This window comes from Watersipora subatra, chromosome 8 (genome assembly GCF_963576615.1).
Source record: "Watersipora subatra chromosome 8, tzWatSuba1.1, whole genome shotgun sequence".
Classification (NCBI taxonomy): domain Eukaryota; kingdom Metazoa; phylum Bryozoa; class Gymnolaemata; order Cheilostomatida; family Watersiporidae; genus Watersipora; species Watersipora subatra.
The window spans coordinates 18008038-18035209 of NC_088715.1; the positions used below are offsets into that span (position 1 = coordinate 18008038).

Here is a 27172-nt window from a genome sequence, read left to right on the forward strand (position 1 = left end):
CATGATAAAATATTATAATAGTTATATATTTATCACTCATGTATTGTGTGTAGTACGCAGTAGTATTGTTAATCGTACATAATATTATGTAAAAATATAGATAAACTATGATAATGATATAAAATTATGTGTAATTTAAAGTTTGTAACAAATCAATGAATTAAATATATAATTATATAATACATAACTATATATATAAATAATATTTATATTTATTTATAATATTGTTTTAAAAATATATCGCCTGATACTCAGCCACTGGTAACTTTTCCTCAGTCTATTGAACTATTTGTACATACTCGAACATTTGGATTTTCAATTAAGGCATTAGGCATAAGATTTACTTGCTATATTGACTATTGTACTTTCAATAGACTCCACAGGTATTGAATTTTTGCTTAATATACCTCAAATTATGACTAGCCTGTGAGTAGCATGGTTTATTGGAAAGAAACAATTTCAGTGCCATGGTGAACTCGATAAAATACGCTGTTTTCCGCAGCCATTTCTAGGAGCTCAACGCAAATTGCCTTGGACCGAGTTGCATCCACTCTCACTTTTCTACTCAGAAAAGTGAGAGTGGACAACACCTATATGACATCTAGTGCCTTTTTCTCTTTAGCCGCAACTCTGTCACCCACATAGAAACATTTTAAATGGTCCCCTGCTATCTATATATCTAAATATTTTCTATTTTAGAAGTTCGTGGGATTGGTAGTATCTATGCTCACTGGACACTGTCGCCTGGGTCTCCACAAATAACGACTGTTAATGACCCACTCTTCGATGTGTTCATGTTTGTCAGCAGATGAAGCTGTACATAGTGCGTTCCATTGTAAAATATACAAGTCACTCAGGAAGAAAATGGCAAGTGGTAAGCAACATGTAATGTAGTTGCCTGTCACTTGCCATCACCTGGCACATTACCAATAGCAAATTTGAGTAAGCCTGGTAATTTGACTAAGATAGTATTGCTAAACTTATTAATAAGAGCCGTGAGAGCAAGCATAAATGACATTTCACCATCTCGGAGAGGGTACACATGTTTTCACCCACATAGTGACATTAATCGCTTGATGAATCTATCAATATCGCGTATTTCAATAGATTAGCATATCATTTGTGGAACGGGTCATTCCGAGATCAAATCTTCTGCTATGCGGATTCTTCATTCCAAGATTTTAATAGCCATTGCTGGCCAAAACCGACACACACCCGCGCACGGCCACACATCCCTCTCCCCCACATCCCTCTGCCACACACCTGTGCACAGCCACACACACACGCCCACACACCCCTCTGCCACACACCCACGCACGGCCACACACACGCCCACACACTCCTCTCCCACACACACCCTCACACAAGTTTTGAGGTTTGTATATAGATAGCTATACATACCGTATAAACACGCATTATATTTTCACTCCATGTTGTAACAAATGAGCCTGCAAACTGATGCAGTTTATTTTCCAATAAATATATTTTCTACCATTTGAAAATATTTATCCGAAACAAACCCATTAAGGCAGTCACTGGGGCATGTTAGACTTGCCAAGTCTGATTATTAAAACTTATTAGTTATTTACATTCATGCATGATGGCATCAGATAATTTAGTGAGGCAGATAGTTCGTTACGTCTTGCAGTGAGCAGACATAACCAACCACTTTTGAGGTGTGTAACTGCAAAAATGGCTGATCACCTAAAAAAAATGAGTGAATTGTGATTGTGCACCTTCGCAAGTAAAGGATGCTTTGTTCTATCTGTTTACAGTTTAGCAATAGAATTAGAACATATTCCTTGTGGAGGCACACAATCGCAACTTTTTCACTTTCTTCATGGATTCAATCATTTTCAAATAAAAGCGTAATGTTAAAACACATCATAGGTGCAATGAGTTTACACTATTCAAAATCTCTCCTAATACGAAATAATTCCATCACTAGCTATTTTAAATTTTCCATTCTGTGAAACATAATGCACTATCTGCCTACCTAAACTACTTGATGTCATAATGTACGAGTATGATAAACTAACAATTTTCAATAATTAGAGCTCGTAAGTTTTCATGCTTCCGGAGTCTGCTGTGATGGTTTTTGTTTTAGATAAATATTTTCAAAGATATAAAATCCTCTGGGAATCATTTGATATGTATGTTGCCTGGTCTGGGCAGAACAGTGTGGCGGTAAAATAACAAAAACATAATTGATGTCACAAAATGATGAGGGGTGTTAATGCTTTTAGCTATCCACAACTATATAAACAGTGGGTATATATACCTGGGTTTTCAAACAAATCTGTTCCAAAAGGATGTTCGAAAAAAGATTGGTTCAAAATTAAAAACCTTTTTCCATGATAAATTATTTCAATCCATTCCGAGTTTAGAAAACATATTTTTAAAAGCATTTTTTACCACTTTACCCCATAAATTGTAAACACATTTAATAAGAGAGCAGGTAAAACACGTAAAACATGGTGAATGTTTCATAAAACATCTATTAATAGATTAGACTAGATTGGGGAACATACTGTACTGCTGTAGCAACTTATACCTTAGCCTCATTTACTCAGTCTTATATACTGTATACTATAAATAAAGCGTATAAATTGACTTTATTATTTTAATAAAATATATCTTATCTATGATCATGAAAAAACAAAGATTTCATGTTTTATTTTTGCCGATTTTGATAAAAACATTGATGTAGCGAGGTTTAGCCTACATGACTGTTACGGTCTAAAAAAATTTTTATGAAAGTCCTGGCTATACTATTATTACTATAATAGTCATATTATTGTAGCAAAGATTGCGTAACATAAAATAAGCAGCGCAAAACGTTTTCCATCTTCAACTTTTACCAATTAAAATACAGAAAAGTTGGTACAATAAGAAATAATGAAAAAGTAAATTTTTACTCAAATTCAGTAGTAAAAATTTTGAATGGCTAGGTCCAGATCCCATTTGGTCAATAACCGGAGCATTTAAAAGCTGAGGAATGACTCGGCTTTCAATATTATGTCAACATTTTTGTATACATATACATACAAAAATACATATAAGAGATTGACAAGTGTTGGTATATTTATTTGCCAACTTTCACTCTCCTCTTCAAAGGATAGGGAGTTACATGTACATGTATTTTTTCTCCTTTTCCTTTTTTTGCTGGCTATGTGTTGGGCACTGCTACATTATTTAATATGCTACATCACATGTATGTGAAAGTACATACAGTACATATATACTTACACATATGTGCAATAATAACTGGGTGCATAACACCTGCATATCATGGGCGGCTTGCCAAAATACCAACAATCAATACAATCGAACTGCAGAAAAGCACGCTATTGGGAATGGCTAAAATCTTGAGGTGAGTGCTCAAACTCCCAGACGCCTGGTAGGAGACCCAAACTTACATAGATATTTTCACTCATTCAGGATGACTAGGGTGAAGAACAAATAATTGTGTATATATATTTATATAGGATTCCTATTTAGTGCATCTCCATCACATTTTTGCCAATATAGTATTTGATGTGGACCTTTAATACAGAACCCAAATTGTCATTTAACAGTCATTTCCTAATTCTCATCCATACCAGCACAATGAGCAAATAGACTTTACTGTCAATGTCTGTGACAAAACTTGTTAAAAATAGACTCACTTCCTGACAGTAAACACCTTCGCACAAATTTAGAAAAGAAAGAAGGCATCAAATGCGTTTGGATTTTGCCATTTCTACTATTTGTAGTGGAAGCAACTTCGAACCCATTCAAAACAATTATTGCCTTGTCACTTGTGTTCCCTCTTAGTCTGTATTATATAACTTTACTATACCAATAACAATGCTGTTTTATAGCAAGTGCTTTGTCTAATTGAAGTGGGTTATCACGGCATCAATGCTGACAAGTGTCTACCCAATGACTGCTGGAAAAATATACCACCAATTAAACATTTGCATATCAGATTACTAGGTGAATGCCCAGCTTCGGACAAATAAATTAGTTTTTGCACAGAAAATATATTGTTAATCAATACGTAAAACATTCACCATCTAACTTTTGGGTGAAGGTGCTGTTGATGGTTTTATGCTATAAGTTTATGCTATATTTTTATAGCATGTTGGGGATGTCTGAGCCTGTCTTTTTCTTCTAGTAAAGTTTTTCTTGTAGTAAATTTAACCAATCGCCATTAATACGGGCAGGTGTAACAAGTATGTGCAAGTCATTCTGTAGTATAGAAAGTAGGCTGTGTGGCGTGGTAGACAGCATGCCTGTCTACAGAACCGGGGCTTCCGAGTTAAATTCCAGTGTGAAGAAGTTTTCCATTCCAAAAATTTATCGCTCTAACTGGGCACATGATCGATAGACGACAAACAAACATTTACAATTATATACATACATCAGTTAAAAAATTTCAAGTCCTCTAACACAATCAATCCATACATAAAATGGACAAAATTTCAACAGAGCCTGAAGGGATGCAGAAGTAGATTTTGTATTTCGAGACAAACTAGCACACCGTTTACCGGTATTACTGCAAATACATGCAACACCTGTCATGATCAAGAAGCTAAAAGAAATCCATGAGAAAGCGTACCATTCCAACATAGATATGAATGATTCAGAAGCAAGATGCAACCTAGCAGGCGGTTATGATATTGATATATTAATAGCCTCTCTTGCTACAATGTATGTACTATAAGAGTCTAGGCTTATCACGTAAACATTTCCTAATGGGTAACATTCGATAGGCTAAGTTCTTTCTATTCTCAGCCATTTGAGTCTGACTGTTTGTTCTGAGGCTGGCCTGTGGTTTCCTGTCTCTCGAGCAGCTCCATGTCTATGCGCTCTTTAGCTCTATAAACCTGCATGAACAGAGAATAATGGTCATTTGCTACTGGATGTAACAGAAAGAAGATAACTACTATTTCTGTACATAGGCAAGGGTTTTAAACTAGCAAGTCATGAAAATCATGATCATAAAAATGGAGTTGTACACTCCCACTTATAAGGAGGGATACCACTTATTATCGCGCTGGCTATGTAAGAGCCGAGGTGGTGAAATAAACTGAAAAAAAACATCTTGCAAAGTGGCTCTGAAAGCATTTACTGAAACCTAAAAAGGAGAACTGGCACAAAAAATCTAATAATGATTTTTTCAGAAAGTTGTATTTTATAATTATTTTCGATTGTTTCATAATTTTTCAAAAATCAGTGTTTCTTGACAAACAATCTTGTTTTGATCTGTATGTAACAAATCTGTAAACGCTAATCTGGCATAAATTAGCACATGCAATGGAAATAATTGACTGCTCCAGTGTAGTGCAATGCTACAGAAGGGCCTTAGAAGTTATGACCTATGAGTTTATTCAGCAAGTGTTGAAGCAGGATTAATTGCCAGGTAGTTACTCTACTTAGTAGGTTTCCTTTGAACACCATTAATAAATTATATTATGACATGAAATTCTTTACTACAATCGGCTCAAGTGCAAGTATTGAAGAGTATTCTCAGCCTTTGGTTTCATCGATTCAAAACAACAAATTAAATAATGAAAAATTAAACAAACTGGTAATTTTTGTAATTTTGAATGATGAACTGCATCGATTACACCAAGGAAGAATATTGCTCAAATATTTCATTGAGCCTTTTTATGTCTTTAACTTAAATTTATAGTTTGTGTGAAGCTCTATTCCACTAACTGACAATTAATACACTAACTTAAATTTATATGGCTGTTGGATGCAAGAAATAGAAGGACTTGTCAAACTAAAGCATGCTAGTCAAGAGTGCATTCAGTAGTCAATAGTAGTTCACAAGCATTCTGATGTGAAATGGAATACACTGAATATGTGCATGAGAGAAAAAATCAAATTTGTCAAAAAATCATCAAAACTAAACAATTTCATTTAAATTGAAAAAACCTGATGCCTTTGAAAAATCATGATTTCTTTCAACCTTGCTAAAAATCTTTTCAGCTTTTACATAGTTAAGCCTACGAGTTTTGATAACAGCACATTGAGTTTTGATAACATCCCATTAGTGTTGCCAGTAGAATATTGCCAATACTACGTTTCTTAAGCAATGTTGAGAGAGCTATCTCCCTAATCATGGGTTTAAAGATGTAGTTGCGTCAAAATTTAAGTTGATCTTAAAAGAAAGCATTTTTTTTTCTCTATCAGTTGATATGTTGTTTGTTGTGTTACGCGATCGCATTGCCAAGATATTTGAAGATTAAAACCGAAAAAATCTGATCGCCGTAAAAACGCTCAGGCCACAAAAACGTGCCCAGCCTCGCCAAAAATGATGTCACGCGTTTGGCAACCTGTCTCTATCCCTCGTATTCACATCGGCTATTTGCGATAAAAGTCTAGTCTTACGCGGCTCTATTGGCATATATCTTATTTTGTATTTGCTCATGTTAGCTAGAATAAAATTTTAAATCCTGCTACAGATGCATTATTATGAATGTTTCAAAGGTCTCAAATAACGAAAATTGAAAATTTGTTCTACTCACTTTCTCCAAATGTTGTTTAAACATTTGGGTACCGACTACCAATTCTACCGGTCTACGGTAATTCTGTCAAGTCACTTTATGTAGGACGCGGTCTTTGTATCAGCAGTTTTGCAGCTACCCTATACAGCCTCCCATAAGCCCCGCCCACATTATGTCGCCTATTACATATTGCCTACGTACTAGTTTCTTGCTAGTAGCAATGATATACATTGCTGTATATCATTGCTAGTATTATTCTTACCGAATACTAAATTAATGAAATAAGCAAGCCACCTCTTTGAAAAGAATATAGACAGGGATAGAGTTTTAAGGATGAGAAGTCTGCTGCAAACTGGATTTGAACTCACATTCTTCAGTTCTGCGGACACCCATATACCATATCCGATTCACTACAATATTCTGCAAATCATGTTTTGCATTATCTTTAACAATATTATTTTATTATATAATTTTTACAAGCAAAAATATTTTCATCTCGGCATAAAGCTTTTATTAAAAATATTCATCAAGTCGTGGCCACTCACATAGTATTAGCTGATACAATAAGACAAATTCATCTACTGCAACAAACTCAACAAAACATCATCCAGCACGCATTCAATTCTCGCTTTCTCCTTTATGGCAGTTTCCACACTGACAAAGCTTCTTCGGCTGGTGGGACGACATAAACATTCTGTAATCAGTAAAACAAGTAAATGTAAACAAAGTAGATGCAATAAATATGTCATTCATAGATATGTCATTCTAAAGCGTATCTATTGACAGCTTCCAAATTGGGAGTTGAATAGATTGCGAGTGTAATTTTAAAAACGAATAAACATTTAATAAAGGCGCAAGTACGCCAAGCCAACGATTCGAAGCTTTGGTTCTGGAAATTAAAGATTTGCAATGATCAATCGATTTTACCCACTTCCTACGAGTGAAAATAATTTGTAATCATGACTCTACTTTACCAAAGAAAATTCGAAAAAAATATTATAGCTAGGTAAAACGGCAGATAAGCTATGAAACGATGATTGGAGATAGCAAAGAATTATCATTTTATTAATTAGTACATGTATTTATGACTATAAAAAATATTACATTTACTAAAGTATAGAAGACTCTAAGTTAATTTACCTCCATTCTGTCTTCTTCTGCAGCAAAACGCTGCTGACGCCTGTCAGCTTTGGCCATAGGCTGTCTACTCTAATATTTTACTTAAAGTTGCTCAGAAAACTCTGAGTAGCGGTCGCTCGAACTTGAAGCCATTTTAAAACTATGTATAACTTAGTAATTGTTGAAACGCGTTGAATCAGAAACAACGGTGAGAATCTTCGAGACCACAGACAACGCGTTTTACGAGTGATAACCTTTATTACGGCCTATATAAAAATTTCGCACGCATGATTGGCTAACGAATCGACCTCATTTTTATCGCTCGTGGTTTCGTTTCAGATAACAAGCTTGTTACGTCACGAAATTGGCACCCGCTGGAACGTGAGCTTTTTAACAGAGGGCCTCATTCAAACGCATATATCTCTGGACAGGGTTGGTCTACATAGACAAAAATGGCATCAAATTGTAGCTGATGTTTTAGCCTTTTATGGGTCCTAATTTCATTTTTGACGCAACTACATCTTTAAGGAGATAACTACCAAACTCACTGGTGTTAAGGATTGCTAATCGCTAACACTCGTAGGGAGTAATCTCCATTGTCTACTTTGAGCTGCATTGATGAGGCTTCAATAGCTGAAACAGTACTGTCTGTGGCATGAGTGTATATACAGTCAAAGATGGATAACTCGCCCACGGATAGCTCGAACACATGGTTAATTCGAACGGTTTTTTTGGTCCGTTCCCACGTAATGATAAATTGCTATAGATAACTCGAACTCAACACTGTTAATTCGAACTGTTTTTTCCCAACGGCTATATATATATATATATACACGTATGTATATATAAATACTAGCTGTGCTACCCGGGTAATAAAAATGTCTTTGAACAGAAAACTTATTTGTATTTAACACAACAACATTTCCCATTCTAACTTTCAAAGTACATATCATGAGAGAAGTGTGTCGTGTAGCTGAAATAAATTAAGAGTAAAATAAAAACAACTGTAAAGATTTTAAAACTTTGTCAAACTGTAACTTTCAAGCTATTAGCCTGGCACATTGCCAATGGAAAATTCCAGTAAGCTAGTTAATAAGCGCTAAGCTTCTAAAGACAGTATTGCCATGACGTTGCGTCAGCATTGTCCCGCTACACTATAGCGGGACAATGCTATATAATAGCGGGACAGTAGCTATTATAATTCTAATAATAGCTATAGCTGGAGGGACGCACATACTTTCACATTTATATAAATATATGTATATGGACGGATAATATACGTGTGTATATAGAATATACACATACATTTTATATATACGTGTATATATAAATGTTTATATATATACATATAAAATTCCTATAACTTAAACATCCCTAAAACGGATTATTAAAGTTATAGGAACACCTACTATGTATATATAGGTCAGTTAAATTTAAGTTTAAGGATTAAGCTACCAAAATATTTTAATGAAAACTAAATATAATTGAAAATAAATAGCAAATTATACTTTTAATTGCATTGTTGAGCTTAGGAACCACCTGCTAAGATCAAATAAATTCCGTGTAATTCCTATTGAGGGCACTCTGCCCCAAATGATATTTTTTTAATTATGAATTATTTGTAACAAAACTGTTTTTCGGAGTTAAAAAAAACTTGATTTGCAATGAGAATAGCTGTTCGTAATAACAGAAACCTGGTGAACTCTGTCACACTCTGTACACAAATATAAAAAACAAAAATATCGCCAGTGAATGTGTTTATTACTTCCGGTTAAACGAAATAACATTGGTTACCACACCACGGCTTAAAAATAAAACGCAAACATTAAAAACTTTTGATTGACTCTTGATTTATTGATTGACTATTGATTCAACTATGTCATGATTTGAAAATAATGAACAATTGCTCTCAAACAACAGCCAGCCAAACCAGTTTAAGTAAAACATGTTCAAGTATCAACTAGTGTATGTGCAACTCTAGGCAGACAGAAAAGATGCAAAGAGATGATTTTGATGAAACTTGGAATAAATAATAATCTTTACTATAATAAGAGCCGTATCTATCTAAAGCCACAGTTGGTGGTTGGGAAAAAGACTGCAGCACATGGGATTAGAACTTACAACTTTCAGCATGGTAGACCAAAACCGTCACAACTGCCCCAATCAACTGCCAGCAAACACTCAGGAATAATAATCTATATATATATTTCTCAAAGTCCGTGTGTTCGTCGGAAATCCGGCTATAGATTTTAAAATCTTGAAATAAATATTGCGTACCCTAAGAGGATTTGATCTCGGATCAAGCCGTTCTCAAGTCTTACACCTAGCCCACTGGACTATGGAAGTCGAATTGCTAAGCCACCAATCACTATGTTTCCATGGTGTGCAGTACTGCGAAGCAGCCCCCTCAGAAGTCGAGGGGATTGTACGTTTCCATGCTGCGCAGTGGTTTTCAGCAAATTAGCCAGAGAAGAGAAATTGTGTAAATCGAATCGCCTGATGGAGAAGTAGAATCGATCACGGATACCGAACGTCATAAACGGTCTTTTTATGATTCTGTCGTCATTATACTTTTATTTACAATACACATTCACAAGGTTTTACAAACCTTAACACACTTTTTACAAAGTAATATATTTTTAATAAGTATTTTTAAGTAATATATTATTTATACGTTAATTTAGGACTTGCCACCTATTTTTCGAAAGGTGTTGGCCTCGATAACCAAGTCCAGAAAAGTAATTACCTCATCATCCTCGTGAATGAAGACCATAATTAAATTTAGGTGGAAGAAGATCGGAAGAATAGAAAAAAAACAAGATTAGCAGGACAACCTTTGTACTAGTTTATGGCCCTCGAAGAATCCGTCTCCTCGGCATGAGAGCTATGCGCAGCCACTGTGCAGTCACTGTTTCCTTGCTGCGAATTTGCACTGGCTTCGCACTGATCAGTGCGCATTGATTTCAGTGCGAAGACGCCGTTTCCATGATGCGAAGATAGCGCAACTCCGAAGCACTGCGCATCATGGAAACATAGTGAATATAAGGCATTATATCAGAGCAATACCTAACTGCTTTACGTTTGACGCGGGTCATAGCATAACGTCACGAGAAGCTGTTTGCTCACAGTATTAAACTGCCTAATAGCAAAGCTCTCACTGCTTCTCATTGTTTATAAGACAAAAAAACTTTTCTCATGATATGTAGTTTGAAAGTTAGAATGGCAAATGTTGTGATATGTTAAATACAAATCAATTTTCTGTCCAAATGTTCTTCTATTACACGGGCAACGCCGGGTGGCACAGCTAGTTATATCTATAGTTATTACACCTGGCAATCTCTCACGGTGCAGTAGACTGCCAGGATACTAGTTAATACAGCTGCTACGTTGTAACCTGACAGGCACCAACACATATTAAAACTGCTACTACAAGCAACATGGCAACCAAAATAAAAAGCGGTATCAACCATGAACGAAGAATAACGAAAAATTTCACCAGAGGTTTGACCTACCTTAGATTGTAGGTAGAAACTACCGCCTCCCTTCCGGTCATTCACTTTGAACAAGTGGTCATAGTTCTTCTGTATGAATTCATGGTCAGTAATATCCTCCACATTTAATATCTGCTTGGCCTCCTGCATATTAGCAGTTATTGTCAGGGTCATACAGTATAGTTGCAATGGTACAATGGTAGAAGAGTGCACTAATGTATTAATGCATTAATGCATTATTGTACTGGTACACTAGTGCATCATTGTACTGGTATACTAATACAGTAGTGCATCATTGTACTGGTACACTAATACAGTAGTGCATCACTGTACTGGTACACTAATACAGTAGTGCATCACCGTACTGGTACACTAATACGGTAGTGCATCATTATACTGGTACACTAATACAGTAGTGCATTATTGTACTGGTACACTAATACAGTAGTGCATCACCGTACTGGTACACTAATACGGTAGTTCATCATTGTACAGGTACACTAATACAGTAGTGCATTATTGTACTGGTACACTAATACAGTAGTGCATTACTGTACTGGTACACTAATACAGTAGTGCATCACCGTACTGGTACACTAATATGGTAGTGCATCATTGTACTGGTACACTACTACAGTAGTGCATTATTGTACTGGTACACTAATACAGTAGTGCATCATTGTACTGGTACACTAATACAGTAATGCATTATTGTACTGGTACACTAATACAGTAGTGCATCACCGTACTGGTACACTAATACAGTAGTGCATCATTGTACTGGTATACTAATACAGTAGTGCATCATTGTACTGGTACACTAATACAGTAGTGCATCATTGTACTGGTACACTAATACAGTAGTACATCGCTGTAATGGTACACTAATACAGTAGTGCATTATTGTACTGGTACACTAATACAGTAGTGCATTATTGTACTGGTACACTAATACAGTAGTGCATCATTGTACTGGTACACTAACACAGTAGTGCATTGTCGTACTGGTACACAAAATCATTAACATAGTATTGTGTCATTGAAATAACACATTACACAGTAATGTGTAATTGCACTGAAGAGCATTAACACAGTAGTGCGTTATTGCACCAACTCACTAACGCAGTAAAACCATAGCACATCATTGCAATCGCACACTGATGAGTGACCAAAGATGCAAGGTATGTAAGTCAGAGACAAGATTTAGAACTACAGAATTATCTCCCTTATCGGCAGTGCTCAGTTGACCCATCAATACGATAGTGCAGCAGTGAAAGTTTACAATGCTCAAGTGAAGCAAATATTCCTGAGTGAATTAAAGTGAGGAGCTAATAAAACATGATACTAACCCTGAGAGCAACACATGAACAGAGTAGCACACTATCAAACCAGCAATTTCATGGTATGAAATTAGTCCATGTCTACAAGTGTTGGAAATGCATAACACACAAATACTCTTATTGTAATGTCGCCAAATCGGATATGGATATCACCAGAAGCCACAGTAGAGCTTCTAAAACAATCTTATTTTTTGTTGCACAATATTTTAAACCAATGGTAGCTAAACTATAAAAACATTGTAAAATCATTCCGAGAAAGAGCAGCTTCTCTACCCTATATTTATACTTCTCAAAGTTTGTGTGTGGATATGTGTGTCTCTCCGGCTATAGCGCAGGCTGATTATTTTACCAATTATGCGGCCACCATTACGATGCCCTTATTAAGAAATATTTTCCGTAAGGTTCAATTACTATATCTGAGGTCAAGGCCAATTAATCTCACGCGGACAATTATTATGACTCTGTGGGAAGAGCCTCGACGTTATCTCTCCGTTCAGTCAGACAAAAACAGTACGATATCTCATTTTTACATTTGTACCGGTATCGAGAGGTACCAGTATCGTCGTATTCAAAGTTATGATGGATAGCTTCTGGTGAAACAGTAACTTTTTATACACACGCACTTCTATGCAAGAATTGTGATTATTAATTCTACATATTCAGGACTTTTATTTTGTTTTCACATTTCGTATTAATTGTATCATTTCCAAATCATCTTTTATAGTAAAGGTAGCAAAACAGACTTAATTTGGCTATTATTTGCTAATTTTTACACTTTTTCATCTAAACCTTTTTATGCTCTTTTTTTCAATTTATTTGCTCGAAACATTTTCCTCGTGATATGAAGTTTAAAAATTGTTTGACAATGTTTGAAAATCTTTACAGTTGTTTTTATTTTCTCTCTCAACTTATTTCAATTACACCAAACATTTTTCTCATGATATGTAGTTTGAAAGTTAGAATCTCAAACCTATATATATATATATATATTTCTCAAAGTATGTCGTCTGTCTTCTGTCTGCATTCCGGCTATAGATCTTAAAATCTTGATATTTAAATTACGCATTCCGATGGATCTGAACTCTCGACGATTGCATCGACAAGTCTCTCATTCGGACGCTCTACCACTGAACTAGAATGCCATAGTGATCAGATACATTTTCATATAACGGATACACCATGCGCGCACTAATTATTTTAGCCTTGCGTCGACGAGTTATGATGCTTCTGTTCAGTAATATTTTGGGACCTAAGTATGCTTTTACCACGATGCTTATTCGTCTTTTTTCATTAGGGATAATTTATTCGGCCCCACAATATCGACAATAATTTATCTCGAACTTAAAATTTGGTGATTTGTATACTGATTATATACAATGGAACCTCGGCTCTTGGACGCTGCGGTTCTCGACCAACTTGGTCATCGACCAAAGATTTTAAGAATTGTTCGTCTCAGATCTTGAACATAGATCCGAGAACATGCGCATTGAAATTCGAACAGCTCCAGAAACAGCATGGAAACATTCGTTAACAAACGGAGAAGCAGTTTACGCTTCATAAATTTTTTACAAAATAAAAGGAACCATCGGGGATGAAGAGATTTACCGAATAGATTTGCTAGAGAGATAACCCCTCCAGTCAAGTTACCTTAAATTGTTTTAGAGGAGGATTATCCTTCAAAGATGTGTTCAGTAAATGTGCCATTACTGTCTATATTTTTCTACGATTTTTGATGCAACTGATATGTTGCAATTTTTAAAAATTTTTTTTGCTGTTTCATTATCAATTTCTGCCATTTTGGTCATTGTATCTTACCTTTAATGTTTTTGATACGGCAGAGCAAAACATACGGAATGTATACTTTTGTTTTATTTTTCCATCATCATAAATAGGAAACTTTTAGAAAACCACGATCTATATCAACCCGTTTTTATTTATAGTATGCTGTATACAGTACAGTTTATGGTGTAAAATACTTTACCGAAGTTGATATCTCGCCTTGGAATGGATTTAAATTTACTTAGATTCATTCTAATGGAAAAAATTGTTTCAGATCTCGAACAACTCGGTTTTCGAACCGAGGTTCCACTATACGTTATTAAAAGATATACGCCGCTCAAAGTTATGAAATTTTAAATTTACAGTGGTGTGAAAACATTTACAATTGTTTTATTTATCTTTAATTTAGTTGTCCCTCACAAAACCTTTTCCTCATGATATTAAGTTTTAAGTTACAGTTGTTTGACAAAGTTTGAAAACCTTTACAGTCGTTTTTATTTTCTCTTAATTTATTTCAACTACACAAAACACTTCTCTCATGATATGCAGTTTGAAAGTTTGAATGAGAAATGTTGTTGTATGTCAAATATAAATAAATTTTCAGTCCAAAGACTTTTTATTACCCGGGCAATGCCGGGTAGCACAGCTAGTAGATACAATAATGGCCAATAGGTAAACATTACAGCAATGGCAGGTGACAAAGCTGCAACTTCCTATGACTTGAGAGAGTCACATTTATTGACAACTAGTGTATTCCCATGCTCCCCACCAACACCAACCTGCAAGGACATGCCATGATAGAGGTCAGATTGTGCAGATTTTCGGCCTTGCTCTCCTCCACCCGACCTTTTAGCTGCCTCTTGGCTGTATTTGATTTCCTGCCTGAGGGCTTGTGTGAAGGCTCTGCCAACTACAGTTGCTCCCTGTACCAATATCTGTATTAACTGTTTCGCCTACGTAGAGAGACAAACATATCTCAGTTACTACGCCAAAGGGGCAAAAACAGTCAAAAATATTTAACCTTTCATTTGACAGCAAATAGTTAATTGTCAACTTCGCTCAGGTTGCTTCTCATCTCCTAAGCGACTGCGGTCTGTTGCAGTGTGTTATAGCTTGAGAACAGGAGTTATCTTACCATACTAAAGCTAGAGCTGCAGATCAGACAACTTTTGCAGCTGTTTCAAGCGTAAGACTGAGCCAACTTCCCTCTAGCGAAGGTCTGCAATGGAAAGGAAAACTAATGATGGAGACGAGTTGTGGGAGACACTAACTTTTGCTTCCTTAATGATTGAGAGGAAATTGAAAAAACTCGCCTCCAACCACGTCTCAACTATCTATGGAAGATTGTGGTATTTTGTAATTTTATTTGATTAAAAAAGGCACAAAATATGATATAAATTAAAAAAGCTGCTAATTATTCATTGAATCAATTCTATGACAGATTTTTCCACCAATGAATGCGGTAGCCTTCAAAGATTCCACCTGCTATGAGCAATATTGGGATTATTTGTATTCGAAGTCACATATAATAGTTTCTATAGTTGACATTCGCAAAAGTTGGGTATGATAACCTTTACTTGAATGCGTTTTACGCTAAAAGAGATTTTTAGTTTGAATCAAAAAATGCATGTGACGCAACAGTTAATAAAAGGTTTGAAGCAAATGACTTCAAAAGAACGAGCCTCAGCAATTATACAGCTACTGGTGATTAATAAGCCAGTTGAGACAGGCTTGAGAATTACTTCGCATGTGAGCATAAAAGAGATGCTGTTATAGCAATACCCAATGTTATACAATTGGGTACCACATGATATTCTAGGACTACAAGGAAAGGCACCAATGAGTGTTCTTTTAAGGGTTCTTACAAAGGATAAATTCAAAGCATGACACCATATACAAATGTGAGCAGAGAAAATCTATGCCAATAAAGATGGTGACAGTGATGTTATAGTACTGTAATATCTAGGCAACTTAACAATCAATAGTTGAAATAAAATGCTGAAGACAATAACGATTGAACTGTCTATGCTTATTGTTTAAATGTCGAGAAGGAACAAGCTCAGTAGGTTGAACAACCAGAACAGCGCAATATCATGGATGCTAGCAAACAACCGCAAAGTGAGCTTTGAAATTTCTCAAAAAGTTTAGTTTATTAAGATGAATAGACAGGTCAATGGGGTGTGCATGACTGTGGTCACTCAATAACATTTCTGAGTCGCAATTGCTTAAGAAAAGACAAGCACATTGTAAAAAGTCAATGAACTAAATTTTAATATTGAAACAGTAAATAAGTACCCTACACCAATGAACAGGAAAACATGAGTTGAGACACTGAGCTTGACTGACACCTTATCAGCCCTCACTACAGCTCTGTGAAAACAGACTGTTTGGAGAAAAAGGTCTTCATAACTACTGCCGGTAGTCATACTTCAATTCAAAATAAGCAGACAGAAACTTGACACTTTTACTAGCTTATCTCTTAAAAACCAGATGCTTAAAGGTGCAAACACACTAAGTGATTTTACAGCGTGAGTCATGAGGTGAGTGGAGATATCGCTGGCCTGATAAGATAAGATAACGCACTTGGGCAATTCACCGGCATTCTCACAAACAGCCAATAACATTCCGTATAACCAGTTTCTTCCAGTCATTAATAAATTGAAGCAAAGATAGTGGCTTCTAGACAAAGATGTAAACAACTTTTGCTTTGTTACTAGGGTTATCTCACTTTCACGAAAAACACTACAAAACATAAAAAAAAAGATTCTTGTATTTTTAACAGTAATATTTTACGATTTTTATATAATATACAAAAACTATACACTTTATAGTAGTTTTTAATTTTCAATATAACAAATATTTATCATTCTCAAAATCTTCAACCTGCACAACGATCGACTCCCAAATGTTGATTTTCAACTGGGTACCTTTGTAATTCTTCTGTGTCGTACAGGACTGGGTGTGTTCTTATTAAATCTATGAACTATTCAGTGTTCATTTTGATGATGTTTCAATCATAGCAAAATTGCAAAATCTTGTTGCTGTACAATGGTAAACATTGACATGAAAGAATTAACGGCCAGAGCAATGCATTCTGGGAAAAAACAACCAATCGAAATGCAACAAACGCGCGATAAAGTTTTGATAGAGAAAGCCTAGCATTATCACTCAGCATCAACTCGCTGGGGAGTTCCAGTGTCGATTGGCATGACATTGTGTTACATATCGACATTGCGTTACATATCTCCTAGTGTGTTTTAGCCTTAACAACATGTATGTGAACTCATTACAGAGCTGATTGACAGCTGTCATAAGAGAGCATTGACTTAGCTTCAAATATGTGCTCGAAAGTAGTATTGAAAGTATACAAACTATCATCCAAGATCAATGATAGTCTTGATTTAGTACATATCCAGTATCTTTTCATAGGTTTTCAAAGACTTGGCACAGACCGAGGTTTTCAGATTCTCAATGTACCAACTTCAACAAGGTAAACGTGCTTTTCAAAGGATACCACACCGAATGAGTACCCTGAAGGGGAATATATGATAATATATCGAAACATGTCTATCATAGACTTGAGTAGGTAATGACCATTTGTTTGACCTAACCCATATCCATAAACTTGGGAGTTATCCTCTATATGCCGCACTCAACAATATATGACTGACATTGCGATCACTCTATTGTGAGACCTTAAAGGTTGACTTACAACAAAATTCTCATTACAGTTATTTGGTACCAAAAGACTCGCCATGTCTTACTCTGCTGTGTTGTAGGTGTAAAATACGTGGAAATGTGATTACAAGCTCTTAAAAGCTCAAGAACGAGCAGTTCACCGCAGCCATCACGAAAACGCTGTAGATCGGCTTATGTAGGCTAAAAATGTTACAATATTCATGAAGATTACGAGTCATGTCTCTTAATTATGCACAGACAAACATAAGGCTGTCTGCTGTTAAAGACGAGCCTACACAAAATTTTATCAGAAATTATCGACATTTTTCTAACATTTTCAATTGTTGTTGATGTTTGAGGTGATACAACTGCCAGGATGTTTCAAGATTAAAAATTACAAAACTTGATTACGGTTAAAATACTCAAATGAAAAATATGTGCCAAAAGGACGTCACTAGTTGTAATCGTAGCCATAGTTGATATCAGCTATTGCGTTCAACTCGCAGCATCATGCGTCTCTTGTGTATGTCAGTCTCTTTGCAACTATAAATGTCATAATCACACTTTCATTTGATCTGATAGATGTAAACCCAATCACGTTTTATCGATTTTAATCTTGAAACATCCTGACAGTCAGATTACCTCATACAGTACATCAAGAACAATTGAAAATGATATAAAAATGTTGATAATTTCTGGTAAAATTTGTTAAAATTTTGTGCAAGTTCATTTTTAATGATTCCAACCAGAGATGATTATTCAGAGGTGAAATCCAAGCAGGGTAAAATTGACTAATTTCTCCTACAATTGTGAAATACGCCAGTGAACTCTCTGCACACCACCGCATGCCGACATGGGTACTCCAAAAGCACTCGGGTAAAACTAGCACTTATCTAGAGCTACTGGTAGTCTCACTAATGTCAACCGAAAAACACTTCCATCTAGACCCGTCAAATGAGTGAATTGAAATATTTTTTGATAATCAAATATTTCTCTATATATGCAGTCAAGCTTTTATTTAAAAACCACTCAACATATCAGAGTTGGCCAAAACATCGATATTTTAAAAAATATCATATCACTGATATAGGCTACATGTATATCATGATATTTATTGATATTTTTGAAACAAATTACATTTTTGAAAAAAATTTGAAGCTTTGTTGAATTTGTATGGTGTTTACATTGTGATTGATGTATTTTATAGGTTGTATGGGACCAGTCAGCAATGTTTAATACTAAAAACCTGATTTATTGTAAGCCTAGTACAATAATAATATTTATAAATATGAAAATGTTTGTCAAACATCGGAAATCATGACATGAATGCAAAGTGCAAACAAAATAGTGCAAGTAGTAAATACACACTATGATAGTCCAAACATGCTATAATGTCCTACTCTTGTCTAGTTTAGGTATTCGTAAACAAACACCAGCTTGCCAGCCTTCACCACACCGAGACGAACTCTCAACTTGCTGTGAACCAGTCCACATGATAAAAACACACACTCAACACTAGCAGTCAGAGTTATATCATCATATTTATAGATTTTATACTGAGCCAGAATCCTTTGAAGTTATTCATTGAAAGATCTTTAGTGGAAAATGATGAGATGAGCTACTCTGTCATCTCACTGATCTCAGTGAGTAGGTGTAGTGTGTTTACAATTTTGTTTCTGGATGTCAGATTGTTCAATTCAAAATAATGGATTATCAAGTTCAAAGGGTTTTCAGCAGGCTGGTCTTCCAATAAGGCAATAAAATAACAGTTTAACATGAGATGAGATAATCAAGTTAGAGAGATAGCACTGGGATGAAGGAAATTTAGATCTGAAAAACTCTTCCCAACTCGAACACTAATTAATTGGCCTAGCCAATGTCACTGCCTTGGTCTGGCTGTCTTTGTTGGTTAGTGTTGGGTAAGTCTAATAGGCCCCTATGCAAGTATTTGATGATTTTAGGTGTTATTTAGCATTTTTAGACTGTTAGCAATAGTTGTGAGGTGAAAACGAACGATAAAATGGATGTTTTTAAAAAACACCGAATTTTTTTATCTATCGGCCATATATATTGATGATATATATCAAGCGATATATATCAAACCAACGCTGCAACATATTAATGATTTTAAATGGTTAAATAGTGTTCAACATCCTTTTTCGCTTTTACAACAGCTGCAAAAGGTTTCCTGGTACATTGCAGATTTGTCAGTGAAAGTGAAGAGACTGGTGAAAAATAAAAGTAAGCTTGAATAGTTAAGAACACTAATTTTAAAAAACTCAATCTCGTACGCTTTTGTGAAGTTACGCGATGCATTTCTATCACCACCTCAACTCTGAGCCTACACATCAACAGGCCTGAACTTGCAATCGCACTTCCTGCAAGTCATGTAACAAAAGCCTATAATTGTCAATTATTTTAGCAATTACATTTTTGCTTATAATTTAATTTCCTATATAATTTATGACACGCGTTTGCTATAATGCCTGTCAAACACTATAATGCGTGTCGTGTCGTAATTAACCACAGCATTTAATATGTTATGAAGTAGTCATACCTCTACATACGAGTGACTCAACATACGACAAACTCAAGATATGAGCTGAATTTCTAGCCAGCTTCTTTCTTGAGATAGAAGTAATATTTGAGATACAATCATACAAGCCGGTTCTCAATGGCCATTACACGGCCAGGTATGCGAGAGGCCACTTTCGAAAACTACATCGCTAGCTTTTTTGCTTCAAATCTGTTTGAACAAAGTTTTTAAAATGTTGGCTAAAAGTTAGTGAACGCGAGGCAAAGACCGCTTAACCGGAAACAGATACTAAAAAATACGATGACATATGGAGTAGGTTGAGTAAAATCTCAAAACTTAGCTTTAGGTATGTGTTTAGTAAGCTAAATTAATTTGAGTTAAATGTAAAGTTTATATATTACTTAGGGTCAGAAAAGTTTGGTGTAACAAACCTGTTGCTCTCAAGTCTCTCTCAGACAGCCGTTATCCACAATGTCTGTCTCGAAGGCAAAAAAACAAACAGCAGTGTGCATAGCGACATTACACTTTATTACAGATAATAGCAACTAAATAAGTATTTTAGGTACTGAATTACAACAATTAAATTATGTTTTTTTCACTGTAATATCTTTTTGAGATGATGTTTTCATAGTATAGTAACGGAATAGTTTGTACTTAATGATTTTATATAGAAAATGGCGCCTTGAGAAGCGAGTAATTTCAAATACGAGCTCAGTCGCGGAACGCATTAAGCTCGTATGTCGAAGCATAACTGTACTTAAAAGAGGACTCTCGCATACTTGGCATATTAGCACACTCTCGCATATGGTGCAGTGGCCATCGAGAACCGGCTCGTATGATTGTATCTCAAAGATTACTCGTATCTCAAGGAATCTCCACAATGGTTGTTACGTACACAGAAAAGACTTGAACTCAGTAGTTATTTTAATATTTGGAAGGATTTGCTATTAAAAAGCAAAATAAGTACAGGAAAATTGTTTGAGCATACAGTGTTGAAAGTGATTCTTGGATTACGTCTGCTAGTGTGCCGGAGGATAATTTACAAGCTGAAAGCAATGATAAGATTATAATGAGTAGATAACAATGGGAAGATGAGGAATGAAGAACAGTACGAGTCTGAGGTCACCGCAGAATAATATTTACATTCCACATTTATCAACAAAAAGGTCAGCGCCAAGATCTAGAGTAGGTACAGATAAGTTAATTCTTAAATCTTCGAAATTATTCTTCAAACACGAGATGACAACTCTAACTAGATCAACTCGCCTAACTAGCTACATAAGATGACAGCTGGTGTAGTTATGGCAACCTTCTCTCATCAGCCGTAAGCTTTGTGGAACCAGAAGCAAGCATTATTCTTAAAATGTGGCTTTCAGTTAGATAGCTGCGAGATCAGAATGAGTGCTTTGAAGAAAAAGCTTGCCAAAATCAATTTGACAATAATTGCTTCATAGATGACTGACAAGCTATGAGTTTCTGTGGTCTCAGCGTGATAAACAGGTAATCTATCTTGTTATTATTACACACAGCTACTGAAAGGTTTTTGTTAAGTACATATCTCGGGTTTGTTGCGGTTAATGAACCTTGACCTTACTGTTTTGAACCTTTTCACTCAAATAGCCTGACATTGCATGAATGACGTTGGACACTTTTAGTTATAGAGTGACATACACAGGCTACTGTGGATATGATATGCTGTTTTAAACCATAACTGCCACGAACAACTTTTATCGTATTTACAAGGTAAATCATACATGCTGATTCCGATTTTGTAATCAAAATAAAGATTATGCCACTAACTTTCAGAGTAATAAAGGATTTTTTATAGTGTTTTAATATCGGTCTCGAAAACAACACGATCGGCATAACAAGCTCCGCCCATAAATACTTGACGTAACCTAGCTTTTTAGGAACAGAAATTACGTAGAGATGTTTAGACCGATTTAGAATAATAGAGATGGGTGTTTTAAAATCTATTAATATCTAAATCCAGCTTTAAAAATAATATCAGTCTTTTCTGAAAGGTAGATGAGCTATTTAGCATTGCATATTTAAAAAGCGGGATAACAACGCTAGCTCGTGATAAAACCGCGCTTTTTGAGCTCGTTTTTCTCGGCGTCCAGCCCATTTAAACGTCATGTAACAAACCGTGAGCAATTTTAAATAGTTTATATCCCTTTCATAAAAAACTGAAATTATTTTACAGGCTGGATTTAGATAATAATGGGTTTTAAGACACCCATCTCTATTATTCTAAATCGGACTAAACTTTCCTAACTTCCGTTTCTGAAAAAGCTAGGTTTCGTCACATATTTATGGGCGGAGCTTGTAATGCCGATTGTGTTGTTTTCGAAACGGATATTGAAACGCTTTAAAAAAGCCTAAATGACTTTGAAGGTTAGTGGACTAATCTTTATTTTGAGTACAAAATCGGAATCAGCGTGTCTGATTTACCTAGTAAATACAATAAAAGTTGTTCGTGACAGTTATGGTTTAAGAGTGGTTTGTAACACATTTTTTTGATATTCTATCTGAAATGTTCAAACTGTGGACATTTGCGCCTTACCTTTCAATTAACGCCATATCGTAAAACACAGAGATCTGTGGCACCATTGCTAACTGTCAATCTAAAAATTGGCTTGACGAGATAGAAGCCTAATTACAGTATACGTTCTTACAACATAAATAGTCCATGCCAGGAATATTTACGGTACAGGGAATTTAGGTAACATGAACCATAAAATACACGTAAATTGTCTAATACGTTCTAAGTTCGTTCCATTGCCCGTTCCCCAGATTTTCTTTTGGCCTTCAAAAAAAGAAAAGTTGAACTTTTTAATGACCTTTTCTCTTTATTCTTCTCAGTTCCACTTGGTTTAGCGTCCATGATAACGGTAATTTTATAAGTTTTATAAGTTATAAAGAGCTCACACATTTAATGTCAATTAGGTAAATTTCCTAATTTTTTTTAATTATTTTTTTACGCTGTAAAGAGAAAATAATAAAAAAAATTTGCACTGTGTTCGAAAAAAAGTAAAACAAAAGAACATCTTTACTATAATGAGAGCAATGTCTGTCTGTCCACCGCCAGGGTTAGAGATTAGGTTAAGGTGGCGTCCAACCAACTCCAACTTGTAACGTTCAGCTTAGTAGACTGACACTAACACTTCCCAATCAACCACCTTTTGGTACATATTTCTGAATAATTAATGTTTTATCGCCACTCCTGACGATCTCTCATGGCACACTGCAGGTAGACTGTCAGGATACTAGTATACATATAATAGAGATACCCCTATGCACCGTTTAGGCTACCCTCTCAAGTGCAACAAGAGAAAAAACTGTAGGGCAACTATGGGACCATCGTTATTCAAATTAGAGAACTTATGCGGACCTCAAACTATGTTATGTGGATTTGCTCAAGCAATACAAAGCAAAAACTTTATGTAATTTTTCATTTTATGTTAAATTTATTAAATGGGAGGTTTAGGTTATACAGGCATCTACTGTATATATATATCAAAACTTACATACAGTCAAACATGGATAACTCGCCCATGGATAGCTCGAACACATGGCTAACTCGAACGGTTTCTTTGGTCCGTTCCCACATAATGATAAATTGCTATAGATAACTCTAACTCAACTCTGTTAACTCGAACAGTTTTTTGCCCAACGGCTACCGAAATGGTTGTTATCGCTTTAGAAAATCACTTTATTCCAAGCCATAGAGGTAAACCTCAACTTTTCGTAATTCATAAGCGTCGTTATTACCACCATTGGCAAAATATTTTTGTCAACGACTTTTCTAAAGGTTTGGTCAAATTTGATTTATACCAAACATCCGCTTAGCGATCGCCCTTCGGAAGCAAGGTAAAGTGCGGTAATCTTTGCATAAATTTCATGAAAAATCGGCAAAATTGATCATGGGTAAAACGCTCAAAAGAAAAAGATGTCTTTTCTTTTGAGCATTTCAACAACGATCAAGTTTTGCCAAGTTTAATCTAAAAAACGTCCTGGCAATAACATCACCTCAAACAACAAACCAATCTCAAGTGATAGAAAAATCTCTATGCTTTTTGATAAAAACGTTTTAAACTTTACATTTGAAGCATTTAATTTGAAACAAGCCATTTGTGCTTTTGATTTATATTATAGTTTGTATATGAACATGTATCTACTAATAAATAAGTAAATACATGGACTTATGACAGTGCTCTGATAACTTGAACGCTCTGATAATTCGAACACTTTCGCTCGGTCCCGTGAAGTTCGAGTTATCCATGTTTGACTGTATATGGCAAACCAGCGTGATGCCTCTTGGGTAAAACTCACTTAGGAAGTGAACGCGAAACAGAGGTGTAAACCATCTCCATTTTACTTTGTTTTCAATCAATTATTTTTGAACAATAATATCGAGGGCTTTGCAATCCTCAGGTTATGAGCCTTTTGACAAGTGCTAACATCTCATATTTTTCAACTGCATTGAAAAATAAACTTGGGAACTTTGCGTTTAATCCTGTGTGAATTATTTCCCCTTTCAGCTTCTATCTTGCAAAATTCTGCCACAATTTTAGATAGGTCATGCATAGATTAGCGACAAATATTTGCTAATGACCATGTACTAAACAAATCATGTTTCAAACACATAGGTGCTACAATTTGTTTTAATATATGCAGTCAAAACTCTAGTTTATAATGCATTATGGCATTTGCATCTGATGTTTATGCAACCACTTTTTATAAAATACACTATCCCGTTTAAATTGCTTTCCAGACCTAAACCTACAACAATTTTTTAATAAAACTGCATTATAGCATTAAAAAGGCAATTTGGATAATTACTTACAAAATGCATGCGAACAACTAAATGAAGTAACACTTGATCAAAAGAGGTTTCTATAGCAACTACTATCTTAGCAACACTGAGCATAAGTAAAGGTTTGGCAGTAGGTAGGTGATAGAGATACACCACAATATCTCTAAAATACAAAGGTGCTTAGAGATACGAGGTTTATCTGTTAGAGATTGGAGTTCGTATTCCAAACAACTACTACCCATTTAGACAAAAAATATATTCTATGCCAGCCTTCTACAACACTCCTAACACACCTCATAACAACTCTTATAACTATGATTGGTATTATATAGTACATAATTCCTATAACTATGATTGGTATTATATAGTACATAATATTTTCAAAGTAAAAACTGTTCCTGTAGGCCACTCATTGAGATCTAGAGACTAGTATGAAGTGATTGCTGAGAGACCAAAAAATCTACAATCTATGACATTCTTGGTGAAAATTATTCTAAGGATTCTACAGTTGTACCATAGAGCTATAGAAGCACTTATTAAATATTTTTGGTAATCAAGATAAAATTACACTTTTTGTAATGGATTCATTATGTGCCACGATCTATGCAATCCCTAGGCCCTATATCATTCAACTGCATTATACCATATAGAGAATCATAAGGCAGCGATTATGACAGAAATTAATTTGGTGAACTCATTGGTCGGTATTTTAGTAGCCTACAACAATATATAAACTTATTTTCAGAAAACTTCAATGTAAAACAAGATGTCACTATGCAATGTTAGCATCTGAATCTTCAATGTCGAATCTTTAATTTGATGTAGCTAGTAAGTCATAATATAAAAGTTAAATGAGGTATGATCTAAGCCAAATTTACAAAAAGATTAAAGCAAATTAACTAACTAGCAGATTCGCTAATATCCTTTTGAGAAGGTTCTAAAAGAAGATCAATCACGACTCCAATTGAGTTTGAGTGTCCCAATACATGAACCTCTTTACAATGGTAAGTTTTAAAATAGTGAGTTATTCAAGGTTTCTATCAGGCAGGCAAAATAAAACAGTGCATACGTAACGAGAATACGTAGGCCTAAAAATTATTTAGCAAAACAGATTTCGTTATTTTTGTTTACTCGATTTAATAAAAACATTAAATGCAACCAAAGCGTAAGCAACGATCTTTACTTACACAACATTTCATAGCACATGCCTGATTCTAACACGGCTCAACACGATTTGATACTTACAATATTTAATACAAAATATTCCCAGTAATCGATTGGTTTTGTAGTAAATTACTTATGCTAAGAATATAAAAATGCAGGCATTCCTTTAAAGCTTGCAAAGTAGTAACTCTATCTAAAAAACATGCAAAGCCGTAAACTAATAAAGACCGAATGGCAGTCAAGCATTGGTCACATTTACATTGGCTAAAAATAAAAATACGTTATACATGAATTGGCTTTAGCAACGCACGATGTATGAACTTTTCATACCTGCCAACTATCACGCATTGGGCGTGAGACTCACGCAATCACCCCAAAGAGAAAATGAAAATGCGTGAGAAATGCGTGAGATTTTTGCCCCAATTTCCACAACTTTATATATACTATCATTGATACATCAACTGTCCCAAAACCAAATCTCACGCATTGCCCCACTCTTGGGTTGGCAGGTCTGGAACTTTTCCTAACATTCTTGCGTATTCCTACCCTAACAAAACTTGCAACAACGACCACTTCTGTCTGTGAATTAAACTTCAACGCACCGTTACGTGAGTGGTACTCCACGAAACCGCACACTAACTGAAGCTGATGATGAAATACATCCATAACTTACCGCACTCGTTTCTCACGCCTTATCAGAGCCGGTTAGAACGGAAACAGAACTTTACATTGGTCTACGAACAGCG

At 35.3% G+C, this 27172-nt stretch overlaps 1 protein-coding gene across 2 annotated transcripts; it reads right to left on the bottom strand.

Moving 5' to 3' along the window:
• Positions 1 to 3948: 3948 nt before the first annotated feature.
• On the bottom strand, positions 3949 to 27138 carry LOC137401582 (mitochondrial import inner membrane translocase subunit Tim16-like). 2 transcript variants are annotated; one of them, XM_068088009.1, is made up of 5 exons: positions 27100 to 27138; positions 15365 to 15448; positions 15009 to 15182; positions 11132 to 11254; positions 3949 to 4871 (listed from the first exon to the last, which is right to left on the bottom strand). In XM_068088009.1, exons 2-5 carry the CDS (start codon positions 15365 to 15367, stop codon positions 4776 to 4778), a joined length of 396 nt encoding a protein of 131 aa, XP_067944110.1. In that variant the 5' UTR covers positions 15368 to 15448; positions 27100 to 27138; the 3' UTR covers positions 3949 to 4775. The 2 variants fall into 2 exon arrangements, with proteins under 2 accessions (XP_067944110.1, XP_067944111.1); XM_068088010.1 differs by lacking the exon at positions 27100 to 27138 and adding an exon at positions 26973 to 27081.
• Between the last annotated feature and the right edge of the window lie 34 nt (positions 27139 to 27172).